Raw genomic sequence first — 14340 nt, 5'->3', positions numbered from 1 at the left:
TCCTCGTACCCAGCCTCAACCGCTGGTGATTTCCTGTCAAGTTAACTAGTTCATGTTCTTGTAAGAAAAACCCGAGTGTTACCTTGTGTTTACTAAAGACAAAACAGGAAGTGAAATGACAGACTTTGCGACATTTCCCTTGCATGACGCACCAGATCTGAATTACGTCCCAGTGTAAACTCACTTGGTGTTAGATGGGATTAGAACTGCTTGCTTGACGGCGGCAACAGCTGTGAGTCAGCATGTTAAAGTAGCAGCATTACGTGGGATTAAAGGGGGAGAATATTTTCTATTTGTTTTTAAGGTGATATTTGGATGATGGTTAAAAGACGGAAAGTGAGATTCCTGGAAGAATTAGGTGGTGGTTTGATGTCTAAGGATGAAAAATACACAGTTTGAGTGCACAAACGGAGGGTGCGGCCTTGTGGATGATCCCCGGGATTCTCCAAAAGTGGGAGTGTCACTTCATCCAAGCCGTATAAAAGCTCGCCTTCCATCTTGGTCGGAGTTTGGTGTCTCGTCCACATCGCCAGGCCGTCCGTCCGTCCTCATCTCTTCATCGTTCTTGTTAAAAAAAAAAAAAAGAACCGCCAACATGGAGGCCATTAAGAAGAAGATGCTCATGCTGAAGTTGGACAAGGAGAACGCTCTGGACCAGGCGGAGCAGGCGGAGGCGGACAAGAAAGCGGCGGAGGATAGAAGCAAACAGGTAGGCTGGGTCAACATATGATAAGAACATACAGTCAAACTACAATTATGGCTTCTGTGTCCTCCTAGCATGAGGACGAGCTCCTGCAGATGCAAAAGAAGCTGAAGGGGACGGAGGACGAGCTGGACAAATACTCTGAGGCACTGAAGGATGCTCAGGAGAAGCTGGAGGTGGCCGACAAGAAGGCCGCTGATGTGAGTAGCCCTCTGCAAAGCCGGAAAAAAATACATTTTTTTTTGTCATGTAGTTACTCCTACCGGGTAACACCACTAATGTCAGTCTAATATTGTCACACGCTATGATAAAAGCCACCAGTGTAAATCAAGCCTCATCAAGCAGCTCCCCTCCACCGCATTCCATTCTCCTCATGCTCTGGATGGAGACCCCCCCACCCCCTCCCACCCCCCAACCTGACAGCTGTGTGTGTGGAGGGGGTGTAAGGATTGAGAGGCCTGCTTAGGCCATGATGTCAGCCGCTAAACCTCGACTCTTAGCTTAACAATGGCACCACTCCTTTTTAGGTACATCCTTCACCACCCGCTACCCGATAGGTCGGATCCAAGAGTAGCATTTGAACATTGGGTTCATTATTTATTGTCCAAAAAATGTTCGATAAGTACCACCTCCATGTAGCATGTCTGTACCGTTTTCACTACCTCTAGCTTTGAATACGTGTCTAGTCTATCTTTGGTTCATGCATTTGTATTTGTATGATTATTTCATCTGTATATGTCTCTAAAGTCATTTTGGTTTTATTTGAAAAAAAAAAAAATAATTATGCTGCGTACCACTAGATGGATCCTGTGTGCCATCTGTGGTATTTGCGCCACAGTTTGACAATCAATTTGAACCATAGCACTTGTTAAAAGCCTAATATATCCAATTATTATATTATACTGCCATATACTGTTCATCCTACAGACTGAACAATATTAACAATATAAATTGTTGTGTTTATTGTATCTGCATAGACTCATGTGTGATGTGTGTGTATAATATGTTTTACATATTTTTAGGTCAATAAAATACATAAATACAAATAATTAAAAAATAAATTAATAATTACTGCATTATAAATTTATTTAAAGATAAAATAATGTGGCACGGCGGTCTCGTGGTTAGCGCGCAGACCTCACAGCTAGGAGACCAGGGTTCAATTCCCACCCTCGGCCATCTCTGTGTGGAGTTTGCATGTTCTCCCCGTGCATGCGTGGGTTTTCTCCGGGTACTCCGGTTTCCTCCCACATTCCAAAAACATGCTAGGTTAATTGGCCACTCCAAATTGTCCATAGGTATGAATGTGAGTGTGAATGGTTGTTTGTCTATATGTGCCGGCGACCAGTCCAGGGTGTACCCCGCCTCTCGCCCGAAGACAGCTGGGATAGGCTCCAGCACCCCCGCGACCCTCGTGAGGAAAAAGCGGTAGAAAATGAATGAATGAATGAATTATAAAATAATGTAATTTTTTCCTTTAATATAAAATGCTGAATTATTGTACTGAATGGTTTATAGTATTTAGTATACAAAATTATATTTATACAGTTTATTCATTAATTTTCTCCTGCTTATCCTCACAAGGGTCGGACCCTATGTGCTGGAGCCTATCCCAGCTGTCTTGGGGCGAGAGGCGGGGTACACCCTGGACTGGTGGCCAGCCAATCACAGGGCACATATAGACAAACAACCATTCACACTCACATTCATACCTATGGACAATTTGAAGTGACCAATTAACCTAGCATGTTTTTGGAATGTGGGAGGAAACCGGAGTACCCGGAGAAAACCCACGCATGCGCAGGGAGAACATGCAAACTCCAAACAGAGGGGTGGAATTGAACTCGGATCTCCTATAGCTGTGAGGCCTGTGCACTAACCACTTAATCCACCGTACAGCCCTTTTTAAAAATAATAATATAAATAAAATTAAATAATGAAGACAGCTGGGATAGGCTCCAGCACCCCCCGCCATCCTCGTGAGGATAAGCGGTAGAAAATGAAATGAATGATCTAAATTCATCATGCAGCCTACAATTGGCATTCAAATGAGCGTTTCAACTGTGTAAAGCTAACAACAGCTAATAAGTCACATGATCTATCAACCGACTGGAAATGATACTTCTCATTTTACAGCAACATTTCCACTTGGTTACCTCTTAGGTTCCTCCAATACCATCATCTGAAACATCAGCATATAGCCTACACTAGTTTGACTCAGCCCGCATCAAGTGTGTGTGTGTGTGTGTGCGCACCCAGGCGGAGGCGGAGGTGGCCTCCCTGAACAGGCGCATCCAGCTAGTGGAGGAAGAGTTGGATCGAGCTCAGGAGCGGCTGGCAACCGCTCTACAGAAGCTGGAGGAGGCCGAGAAGGCGGCTGATGAAAGCGAGAGGTGATTTTTTTTTCTCCTTCATAAGAGATCCTGGAGACAACTTGCCGTTCGTTAATTCACGCTGTGCTGAATGAATATAGCTGTAATTTGCCAGAGGATGTACATTTTTTAAACATTTGAGAATCATCCTGTGTTCTTAAATTAGCCTAAAACGGCAACGCCTCACAAAAAGGGAAATATTTGTTCCTCATGCCCAAAGATCTCACATTAAAATGCAGTTTTCCATTCACCTTAACATTATGTAATACAATCCTTCATTTTTGACCGCTTGCCTTCAGGTTTTTATTTGTAATGTTTATATATGTCCACCAGATGGTGCCATTTTTTCTCATTCAAAACATGCAGCACAGTTCCCCAGCTTTGAAAGTTTTTTGCAAGGGTGTCTTGCCACTGAAATTATAAGTATATATACAAACAAATGTTAAAATCCCCAAAATGTAAGGTATATTTCAGGCAGAAATGAATTTAAAATTGACAAAAATATTAATATATGAAATATTTCCAACAGTTTTGGAGAACCTGATGTTTTTTTTCTCATGAGGTTCAAATATGAGTGACTTTTCAGTGTTAAAGTTCCACAACAAAGATGGAAGAGTGGGTGGAGATGATGGACGTCTAATGTGTGTGCAGAGGCATGAAGGTTATCGAGAACAGGGCTCTCAAAGACGAGGAGAAGATGGAGCTCCAGGAGATCCAGCTGAAGGAGGCCAAGCACATTGCGGAGGACTCCGACCGCAAATACGAAGAGGTGAGCTCACTCTCCTGGAGGAGGTGGCTCGTGACAGGGAGCTTTGGATATTAACAGCATGAGCGTTGTGATGCGTTCAGGTGGCTCGTAAGCTGGTGATCGTGGAGGGGGAGCTGGAGCGTACAGAAGAGAGGGCCGAGCTGGCTGAAGCGTGAGTCTGTTTTATTAATTATTTTTATTAAAATTATTATTTAAATAACTTCTAGTTGCTGCTTTTGCCGTGATTTCTCATTTTAATGTGCCTGAAAGAATCACACAGAAATACCCAAAACACTCTCTTGACAAGCCACGCCCCCTCAACCAACCATTCATGTCTATGGAGTTGCGAGTTAGCTTGTTAGCTTCCTCTCTAGCTAGCTATTGCTTGTAAAAAAAAAATAATACAAAGGTAATTTAATGTATCTTCTATATATTCTTGGCTTCCTTAACAAGTGTAGTTTGTTTTTAATAATGAATTCTACTATAATTCTATGCCCTGCTATGCCCTACTATTTATGGTAAAAACCTAGCATTTTCATAGCAAGTACTCAGGCTAGCATGTCGGCCATCTTGGTGAGGTAATTGTCTGCCATTTTTACTGTGTCTTCTTCTTCTTTGTTTGTTTTTTGGGGCCCATTCACACCATAAATTCCACCAGAAAATGTGCCGAGCTTGAGGAGGAACTAAAGAACGTCACCAATAATCTGAAGTCCCTTGAGGCGCAGGCTGAGAAGGTACTTGTTTATTTACAAATTGCAAAGAAGAGTCCAAAATTGTTATCCTAATTTGATCTATTTGTCCACATAGTACTCTCAGAAGGAGGACAAATACGAGGAAGAGATCAAGATTCTGACAGACAAGCTGAAAGAGGTAAAGGATCACAATGTTTTTACACGAGAAATCCTTCTGGATGGTGGCTATGTTGACGTTTGCGTTGATTTAACATTAGGCTGAGACCAGAGCGGAGTTTGCTGAGAGGTCTGTGGCCAAGCTGGAGAAGACTATTGATGACCTGGAAGGTAATTCCTATTTATAATACTCACACATTGAAACTGTTAAATATATAGGCTATAGAGTGACTGTACCAGGGGTGGGCAAACTACGGCCCGGGGGCCACATGTGTCCCACCAAGCCTTTGAATCCGGCCCACCTGCTTTTTAAGTATTTCAACACCCCGAGTTCAATTCCACCCTCAGCCATCTCTGTGTGGAGTTCGCATGTTCGCCCCCATGCATGCGTGGGTTTTCTCCGGGTACTCCGGTTTCCTCCCACATTCCAAAAACATGCTAGGTTAATTGGCGACTCCAAATTGTCCATAGGTATGAATGTGAGTGTGAATGGTTGTTTGTCTATATGTGTCCTGTGATTGGCTGGCCACCAGTCCAGGGTGTACCCCGCCTCTCGCCCGAAAACAGCTGGGATAGGCCCCAGCACACCCCGCGACCCTCGTGGGGATAAGCAGTAGAAAATGAATGAATGAATGAATGAACATACAAACTGGCAACATGACTTACAAGTCGGATGTCTTCTTTAGCAAAAAAAACAAAACAAAACTGTAAAATGTGGTCTGATGACACTTGATAGTATAACACTTTTACAGATAAAATTAGACCAAAAATTATAAGCATAAAATTGTGTGTGTGTGTGTTAAATATGTGTTCTGGCCCCCCGGACAATTTTGTTAACTCAATGCAACCCACGAGTCAAAATATTTGCCCATCCCTGGCCTGTACTATCCCCTCATACTTTGTACGGGACAAAAAATTAAAAATTAAAAAAAACAAAACCTTAAACTGTATTATGGAAAGCAGGAAGTGAACAAACGTAACAGTTACCGATTGTAAAAGTACCAGATGGAGGGGTAGGATTTAATAAGCTTTGCTTCCTCCTACTCCTTTTGGACATGTGGAACTGGGAACTGATTATGGGATGCACTCAATTGTAATCTGATGCATGTTCAAATGAAATTAAATCATTACCATACTATTGAATGATAACAGAGATGATCATTTTGAATTGGATGCACAGCTTAGCCTTTAGTCTGGTCGTCAGGCGGCCGCAACCTCTGTGCTTCAACGTCCATCTCGCTCTACATTTGTAGTCCACATAAAGTACACTGCTTGCCTGGTGTAGTTAAAAAAATACATATTTTCAAAGAGAAAATGCACAAATGAGCGGATCTTAAATAAGAAATCCGTGACTATGCAGAGATCTAAAAATACACTCTACAGTGCCTATAGAGAATATTGCTGTTATATTGTCATGTTGCTAATCCAAGGCTGTTGCTTTGTTTCTTTGCACAGATGAGCTTTATGCACAGAAACTCAAATACAAAGCCATCAGTGAGGAACTGGACCACGCGCTCAATGACATGACCTCCATGTAAGCATCCCTTAAAAAAAATCCTCTCACTTAAGATTTTTGTTCCAAAGCACAATAATCCACATATTTAAACAAAACAATACATAAATACTGAAATTTTCAACCCTTTTTTGTTTCTAGTTAAACACCTCTGGAAGCCCTGTCCACTCCCTCTTGGCTCAAATCTGACCCCTTACTCTCTCCTCTTCCTCCATTCCTCAACAACTGTCAGATTTATGTTGTTTACAGCACTTTCACACCTTTTCACAGCCCATCTATTCACAACGAGCAGCAGCAAATTACCTTCGATGTGAAAAATCAACCCTTTATTTGTCCTACTTTGTGTTCTTTTAAAAACGTTTAAACAGCGGAAGAAAGGCTCATGGTAAACTGTCTGTGTTTGTTTTTGCTGCATGTTTCATTAAGGGACATTTGTCATTAAGGGAAGCGTTTGCGTTTACATGAGGCTACCAAAAAATACAACCAAAAAAAATACACAATGATTTAAAAAAAAATACATTTTTTAAAAATATATATATTTCAGACTAACAAAAATAAACTGACAAGTGCGTTTTATGCTTTTTTTTCCAGTTGCATCACAAGAAAAGAGAATTAGGTCATAAACAGGAGGATTGCAGCTTATTTTAACAAACATGCACATTTCTATATATACTATATACTGTATATATTTTTTTACACAATTTTTAGGTTTAGACGGCAAAATGCATCATTAAACACAAGAAAAATGATAGTGTCGGATCATCCTTAAAAGCCAAAAAGGATGTTTTTACAATATGAATGAATAAAAAGGTGTTGAACTACTTTGCATTAGCCACGAGTTACACTTGAGGTGGCAGCCATGATGCTACTAAAATGACACTGAGGTAGAAATGTTTTTTTCTGAAGAATCAAGACATGAATTAGGAGTATACAGTTCACTAACATGTGTGTACACTGCAGCAAAACATGTTTTTTTTTCTCACCTCATGTCACGAGTATGTCCCATTGTTGGACACAATAATTGCATTTGATACTGCATGCAGGAAACACATTAAATATTGGATACACTAGTTTACATGCCGTTTTGTATCAAAAATGTCCAAAAATCCACCAATAGGCCATTGCATGTATACACAGAAAGAATGAAATAGTCCATTCCTTAATTGAAGACGCTGCACTTTGCTGCCCCCTTTGGCCGACTCTATGAACTGCTACTGAGTCTTCGCCGCAGCAGTGAGGCGGGCTTGCTTTCGAGGTCCTCCACGTCGCTTTCGCACTGTCTCTGCGGGACGTTGTCATACATTAGGCAGTCTAGTCAGAGTGTATTTATTAGAAAAGGTGTGATTTAAGTTACCTCAGGTGGATCAGAGCTGCCTTTGCACAAGAGTTTTAAGCGGACCAGGCGGTTACACATCCATACCATGTTATAGGACATCTTGCCATAGGAGGAGAGGAGAAACGTTATAGTATGACAACAGTGCAGTTCGCCCCAAATAGAACATAAAACACTACATGTACCTTCCATTTCCTTCTGGCATTGAACTTCTTAAAGTTCTTCATATTGATTGAAGATCGATTCCTATTGGCCACCTGTTTGCGTGTGATGGGCTGCAACAAAATATTAGGTTGTCAGCATTTGGAGATCAGAAGTAGGTGAAATTTTTTATTTTTTTAAGGAGTGACTACCTTGATCCATGGATGGCGAAGACAGTCCTCGGCTGTCAGTCTGTCACTAAAAGTAGAAGAAAAGTAGAAGTTTAATGTCACAAACATGCATAAAGCCACATATTACTTAAAAAAAACCCACTATATCCTCAAATTTGCTTATCTTAAATGAACATTTTCAACAACGTTAAAGTTGCAGTTTATGATTCGACCAGTAGGGGGTGTTAATATTGTATTTTGCGTTCGGGCTCCCCCTATAGTTTATAAGGTAAACAGAAATATGTAGTATTAAAAGAGTAGTATTAAAATCTATTTTGCTCTAGCGATACCCTTAAAGCCTAAAAATAAAACTAAATAAAATAAACAAGAATTATGTGGGGAAAATAAATCATAAACAAGGGGAAGTTTGTTATTGTTATTATTTTGTTTTGGGCTCCATAAAGACGATTCAATGAATGAAATAATAAAATGCCATAACAAAGAATGAACTCCACCCACCTGGGATTTTTCACCAGTAGTTTCTCAATGAAGTCTTTGGCCGTGGAGCTGGTGGTGCTGAAGTGCTGCGTGTCGAGTCGGTAATTCATAGCCAGCACGTTCTTCAGAGTCTCTTCATCAGTGTCTCCCTGGAACGGCGACAAGCCGCTCAAGCTGAGGACACAGCATATAGGGACATTTGAACAGGAGCCATGACACCTTGTGTATGTTGTATTTCCAAGCACTTGCAACTTACAGTATGTAAGTAATAACTCCTATGCTCCTACATGGGGGGGGGCATAATAGGAAAGGTGAGGAAAAGCGCCTTCAGAATCACAATGTTATGAATTGTAGATGTAATAACCGTGCAGGACACACAGTGTGCAAGGACAGGAAGTGCTGCATATTCACCACATATCTGCCGCTGTGCTCAGGGCTTCGCTGTTTATCACCTCGGGGGCTGCACAAAACAGACAACAGTTCAGAATTGGAGGCGCCTGTCCGGCCGTCACCATGAGCGGTGGCCGTGTTTCGCAAGGATCATGCCGCTTAATCCAATTACTGTGACACCATTAAAAATGGATTAACAGCGGGACGTGTTTTTGTCTCACCGATGTACTGAGGGGTTCCACTTGAGCTCTTGTACTCCTCCCCGGAGTTAAAATGGTGTGCGAGACCAAAGTCTATGAGTTTGATGTTAGGATGAGGACACTCTTTGTCTGAGAGCATGATGTTTTCTGGCTGAAAGGAGACAATGTTGTTAGAGAGCGACACATCACGGTCAAATATTGTCTTAACGGCGTTAGAAACCTTGAGATCAAAGTGGGCGATGTTCTTGCTGTGCATGAAGCCCAGACCGTTCAGGATCTGCTTCATGAACTCGATGGCTTCGTCTTCAGTCAGGTTCTCCTTTTCGGCGATGAAGTCAAACAGCTCGCCGCCGCTAACGCTACCGTTTGAAGTGGACGAGAAGTAGAGATACATGGTTGTAGACGACCACAATGTATTCCCACCTGACAAATACTCCACATAATGGAGCTGATATTGAAGCTTGAGATTTTTTCACGCAGCTCTACATACTGTACTAAACACTCACTGTACCTTTAAGATGTTTAGGCCAATCGCTACAAAATTTGGCACTCACCTTTAGGTGATTGCTAATCACATGTGTTTAATTCATTCATTCATTTTCTACCGCTTTTCCTCACGAGGGTCGCTGGAGCCTATCCCAGCTGTCTTCGGGCGAGAGGCGGGGTACACCCTGGACTGGTGGCCAGCCAATCACAGGGCACATATAGACAAACAACCATTCACACTCACATTCATACCTATGGACAATTTGGAGTGGCCAATTAACCTAGCATGTTTTTGGAATGTAGGAGGAAACCGGAGTACCCGGAGAAAACATGCACGGGGAGAACATGCAAACTCCACATAGAGATGGCCGAGGGTGGAATTGAACCCTGGTCTCCTAGCTTTGAGGTATTCGCGCTAACCACTAGACCACCGTGCCGCCCCATGTGTTTAATATTTCAGCAAAATTGGTTCCAAAACTGGCTGCACAGTGCTCCAGTGGATAGCGCGCAGACCTCACAGCTAGGAGACCCGAGTTCAATCCCACCCTCTGTACTCCGGTTTCCTCCCACATTCCAAAAACATGCTAGGTTAATTGGCCACTCCAAATTGTCCATAGGTATGAATGTGAGTGTGAATGGTTGTTTGTCTGTATGTGCCCTGTGATTGGCTGGCCACCAGTCCAGGGTGTACCCCGCCTCTTGCCGAAGACAGCTGGGATAGGCTCCAGCACACACACACCCCGCTTCCCCCCCACCCCCACCCCACGACCCTTGTGACGATAAGCGGTAGAAAATGAATGAATGGTTCCAAAACATGTCCGCCATCAATCAAAACCTACTTACATAGCAGCTAATTGTCATTGTCACTGACCTTACTATGCTAAATGATTATAAAACTTTCATGTCCCTAAAGGGACGAAATAAACATACAAACGCCATCTTGTCAACTCACATCTCCAGAATGAGCACCACCTCCGACCGACTCTCAAAGACGTCTTTGAGGGCAACGATGTTAGGGTGCTGTAGAGTCTGGATCACCTCCACCTCCTCCTCCACGCGGCTCCTCTCCAGTCCCAGGCGGCTGCACGAGGTCTTGCGAAGCTTGACAAACTTTCCCGCCCAATATGTCCCAGTGGCCAACTCGCGAACTCTTCGGACTTGACCAAAATGTCCACTGCGATCGGAAGACAACAGCGGCACACACAAAAATACATATGGCGTCCCACAGGGGTATATCCTAAAGCATCTTATGTTGAGCATTAAATATGAGCATACCTTCCTAGTACATCTCCGATCTCATAGAAGTCCTCCACATTCTCGGGTTTGAACACGGCCATGCCGATCACTTCAGGTTGTTTCTTGAGTCTGCTTAGTTCATATTAAACCTCAAGTGGCTCATGGTCCTTCACCACAGACGTACCTATAAAGGCAAAACAGCTCTCTCACTTGTAGTTCAGCACATTGGATCATACCGAGAATGGTAGATATTTTTGTTTTTGAAGCACTCTTATTACATCCCTCCCTTTCCCATTGACCTCCGTTATCATAGCGCAACCCTGCCTTGACAGTATGATGACATCAGCACTTCCTGTGCCAAACTTCCCTACTTGGCACACTACACAAGTCAGTGTGAGTACAGTAAAACGAACAAAACCTGTTTCATTACGGCAGCGAGTATGTTTAACAAACACAAGAGAACAAAGAACAGTACTTTCAAAATGTGTAACACTTACTTACTTACTTACTATGGTACTTACTTACTTACTAACTATGGTATCCCTTCATTGCTATTACCAAATATGGTCGGCAGTTGCTTTCCAATGACCACGAGTGTCACTTTCACTTCAGTGCTATTGTTGTTGTCCCCATGAGACTGATTCCTGTTACACAAGTCCAGCTCACTTTGGGAGTAAAGGAGTGGTCAAACAGCAACTCCTTTGTGAGACAGTTTTTGTGTGGGAGGGGAAAAAAACGCAGGGTTCAAAGGTTCAACCCTGATGTGTTCCAGAAAACTGAACATTTTGGACATCAGCCATGTTTTTTGTTTACTTTTCGACTGGGGTTGTTTTCACCTTGGGAGGGACCAAGTGGAATATCTCTAACTGACTAAGTACTACCGTATTTTCTGGACTATAAGTGGCTCCAGAGTATAAGTCACACAAGGCCAAAAATGCATAATTAGGTAGAAAAAAACATACATAAGTTGCACTGGAGTATAAGTCGCATTTTTGTGGGTGCTGGAGCCTATCCCAGCTGTCTTTGGGGCGAGAGGCGGGGTAGACTCTGGACTGGTCGCCAGCCAATCACAGGGCACATATAGACAAACAACCATTCACACTCACATTCATACCTATGGACAATTTGGAGTGGCCAATTAACCTAGCATGTTTTTGGAATGTGGGAGGAAACCGGAGTACCCGGAGAAAACCCACGCATGCACGGGGAGAACATGCAAACTCCACACAGAGATGGCCGAGGGTGGAATTGAACCCTGGTCTCCTAGCTGTGAGGTCTGCGCGCTAACCACTCGACCGCCATGCCGCCCTATTTTACAAACTACTTGACCAAAACAGACATTACGTCCTCTTGGAAGGCAAGTTCTAACAATAAAAGAATAGAGAACAGGCTGAATAGGTGTAAGATATGCTAACACAATGCTTATTCAGCTACACAAAAAATAAACATGAACAGAAAAGGTGTCCAGTGTTTATGTAACAAACAGTTTTTTTTATTTATAAGTCGCTCTGGAGTACAAGTCGCAGGAACAGCCAACCTATGAAAAAAAAAAGTGCAACTTATGGTCCGGAAAATACGGTAATTACACGTTCAACTTTCTGGAAACATCCCGGCCCCAGCTGGAGAGGGAAAAAGAAAAATCAGGCTTCGCTACACATCTTAAAATACAGCCTGAATCTCTACCCATTAGTCAGCTACAGAAGCTACAAAAAGCTAACCTTGCATGATGTTGCTGTTAACATGTGGCTCTAATGTTAGCACTGTAGCGCACATAGCTATGCTAGTGTTGCTACAGTTCATTAGCATTGAAGCTACAAACACACAAAAGCAGGGCTCAGTAAAAACACTCCAGCATCAAGGCTTAAAATATACTATTGTGGGAGCGCTTTGATTTAAAATAGTTGAAAAATAGTCGACTATACCTTTAAATAAAGCTTTATCAGCTACAACGACTAGTATCTTTCCACGTTTTTATATTACGTCACAAACCACACCTTGAAGGAAGTGTGCTGCTTAGGTGAAATGACAATGATGAAAAGCAATCCAGGAAGTCCATTTTATAGTAAGACACCATTGCTACGCAGTCTGTCTTTACACTGTTGTCTTTTTTTATTCCTTCAATCAGGAATGCTCACATACAGTGCGGCCCAGCAAGGCAGCACTTTTGAAGGGTGCTGTCACTTTGTGTGTCAGCATGCACATGATTCAAATGTGTTTTGCCAGGGCTGCCTGTGTTGGCAGTTGGCACCCCCGCTGTGAATCAGTCAAACTAATGAGGACTTGTCATGTTTACTGTGCTCCAAGCTTGGTTCTCTGTTGGGTGCACGTATGTGCAAACATGGTCCAAAACCAATTCCAAAACAGACTTGGAAAAACTAATTTGAAGTTGAAATAGCTCATGTAGCTTCAAGTGTGATGTCTGAACATGCTTCTGGTACATCTCACTAAAACACCCCCTCTGCCGTGAGGATCCCAACCTGTTGTGACATGTAGAAAAGATGGGCCATACAAATCTGAAGTATCTACACTAACACAAACGATGAGATGAATATATTCACACATTTAAATAAGGAAAGAGCAATTGACGGTCCAGGAGGGTCCAGTGCGCAAGACATCCATGTGGAAGTGTGCCTAGAAACAGACTGTACTCACCCGGGAGGAGGAGTGCTCTCGTCGGCTTGGTTCCTGCCAATGGTCGCCTCTCGCACGACTTATCTTCACGCTGCTCGTTGTCACAATCTTAACGCTCACCGCATCAACTGGTAACCCCGGAATGCGGAAAATGTATTCATGTCGTGACACCTCGCTGATGTCACGTCCGAATTACCGTCACACACACGCGGCGAGTTTCTAACGAGGTACCGCCCCTCCGGTGAACCAAGCTGCAGTTCCTTGTTTCGCTCGGAGAAATTCAGTCACTGGCCACTTAATTTAAGCCAAGAGCCCCGCGTGAGTCAACTTCACTTCCGGAATAGTCATGCTTTCAAAATAAATCCGGAAATGCCTTTACGCAACAGAACTCCGTAAAACAAATAACATTCTGGTTGAAAAGCTAATTAATTTCAGGAAATTACTCCAAAAATTCTCCCAAATTTATATTAATCTAAAATGTAACTTAATTATTATTAATAGTTTGAGTATATATATGATTTAATGTGAATTTCCTCACTCCAAACCTACAAATACCCCACTCCTCTCTCTCTCATGTTCCACATGATAAAGTGAAAAACATACTGCTCCCTTTACATGTGGAAGTGGTAAGGTTTTGGCTTTTTACTTTGCCCTTTTTTCTCACTCCATCTGAATGCCTTTCTTAAGTTTAGAATAAATAAATTGGAGGCTAACTTAGCTTGCTATGTTTGAAGCGGTGGCTGTATCTTATGTCACTGCAGTGATTGTATGGCCTACACATTATAGATGCCCAATGTGGTGTGAACAAAGAATAGTAGGAGTGTCAAGGTGACTATAGGGGTGTTATTTCACCTACAGGGCTCTAATAATGGTAGTTTAAGGATTACTGTATATTGTTTTTGTACTATTTTTTTACTATTACAACATATAGATTTCACATGCTGTACATCGTGGTGACCAGCAGATGGCAATGTTGACGTGTTTTGCAACGAGCTTTTCATTTAGAATAAGGCAGTGATTTGTTCTATGTAGTACCACTAAATAGAGCCTGCACACACCAACAGTGGTACT

General features: G+C 42.5%; 2 protein-coding genes across 2 annotated transcripts; one reads left to right on the top strand and one right to left on the bottom strand.

The window, feature by feature from the left end:
• The first annotated feature begins 502 nt into the window (after window positions 1-502).
• Window positions 503-6991, top strand: tpm3 (tropomyosin 3). The gene is made up of 10 exons (XM_058047155.1): window positions 503-709; window positions 778-903; window positions 2963-3096; window positions 3727-3844; window positions 3925-3995; window positions 4482-4557; window positions 4631-4693; window positions 4773-4842; window positions 6127-6205; window positions 6326-6991. The coding sequence occupies exons 1-10, from the start codon at window positions 596-598 to the stop codon at window positions 6327-6329; spliced, it is 855 nt and encodes a 284-aa protein (XP_057903138.1). The 5' UTR covers window positions 503-595; the 3' UTR covers window positions 6330-6991.
• Window positions 6498-13565, bottom strand: si:dkey-240h12.4 (death-associated protein kinase 2). The gene is made up of 12 exons (XM_058047154.1): window positions 13291-13565; window positions 10678-10822; window positions 10355-10576; window positions 9137-9275; window positions 8938-9067; window positions 8738-8786; window positions 8583-8609; window positions 8348-8500; window positions 7871-7916; window positions 7703-7792; window positions 7539-7619; window positions 6498-7466 (listed from the first exon to the last, which is right to left on the bottom strand). Exons 2-12 carry the CDS (start codon window positions 10737-10739, stop codon window positions 7386-7388), a joined length of 1080 nt encoding a protein of 359 aa, XP_057903137.1. The 5' UTR covers window positions 10740-10822; window positions 13291-13565; the 3' UTR covers window positions 6498-7385.
• Window positions 13566-14340: the final 775 nt, after the last annotated feature.

This window comes from Doryrhamphus excisus, chromosome 14, assembly GCF_030265055.1.
Source record: "Doryrhamphus excisus isolate RoL2022-K1 chromosome 14, RoL_Dexc_1.0, whole genome shotgun sequence".
Classification (NCBI taxonomy): Eukaryota; Metazoa; Chordata; class Actinopteri; order Syngnathiformes; family Syngnathidae; genus Doryrhamphus; species Doryrhamphus excisus.
Note: the sequence above shows the minus strand (reverse complement) of the source record. Positions and strands in the feature narration are given on the sequence as shown.

Bases quoted from the DNA above. Each gene is read 5' to 3' on its own strand.
- tpm3 (XM_058047155.1), top strand. From the start codon at position 596: ATGGAGGCCATTAAGAAGAAGATGCTCATGCTGAAGTTGGACAAGGAG. The intron at 3,097-3,726 runs GTGATTTTTTTT...ATGTGTGTGCAG, and splicing joins GCGGCTGATGAAAGCGAGAG to AGGCATGAAGGTTATCGAGA. The intron at 3,996-4,481 runs GTGAGTCTGTTT...AAATTCCACCAG, and splicing joins AGGGCCGAGCTGGCTGAAGC to AAAATGTGCCGAGCTTGAGG.
- si:dkey-240h12.4 (XM_058047154.1), bottom strand. From the start codon at position 10,739: ATGGCCGTGTTCAAACCCGAGAATGTGGAGGACTTCTATGAGATCGGA. The intron at 7,793-7,870 runs GTAGTCACTCCT...ATTTTGTTGCAG, and splicing joins TTCGCCATCCATGGATCAAG to CCCATCACACGCAAACAGGT. The intron at 7,620-7,702 runs GTACATGTAGTG...TCCTATGGCAAG, and splicing joins ATGCCAGAAGGAAATGGAAG to ATGTCCTATAACATGGTATG.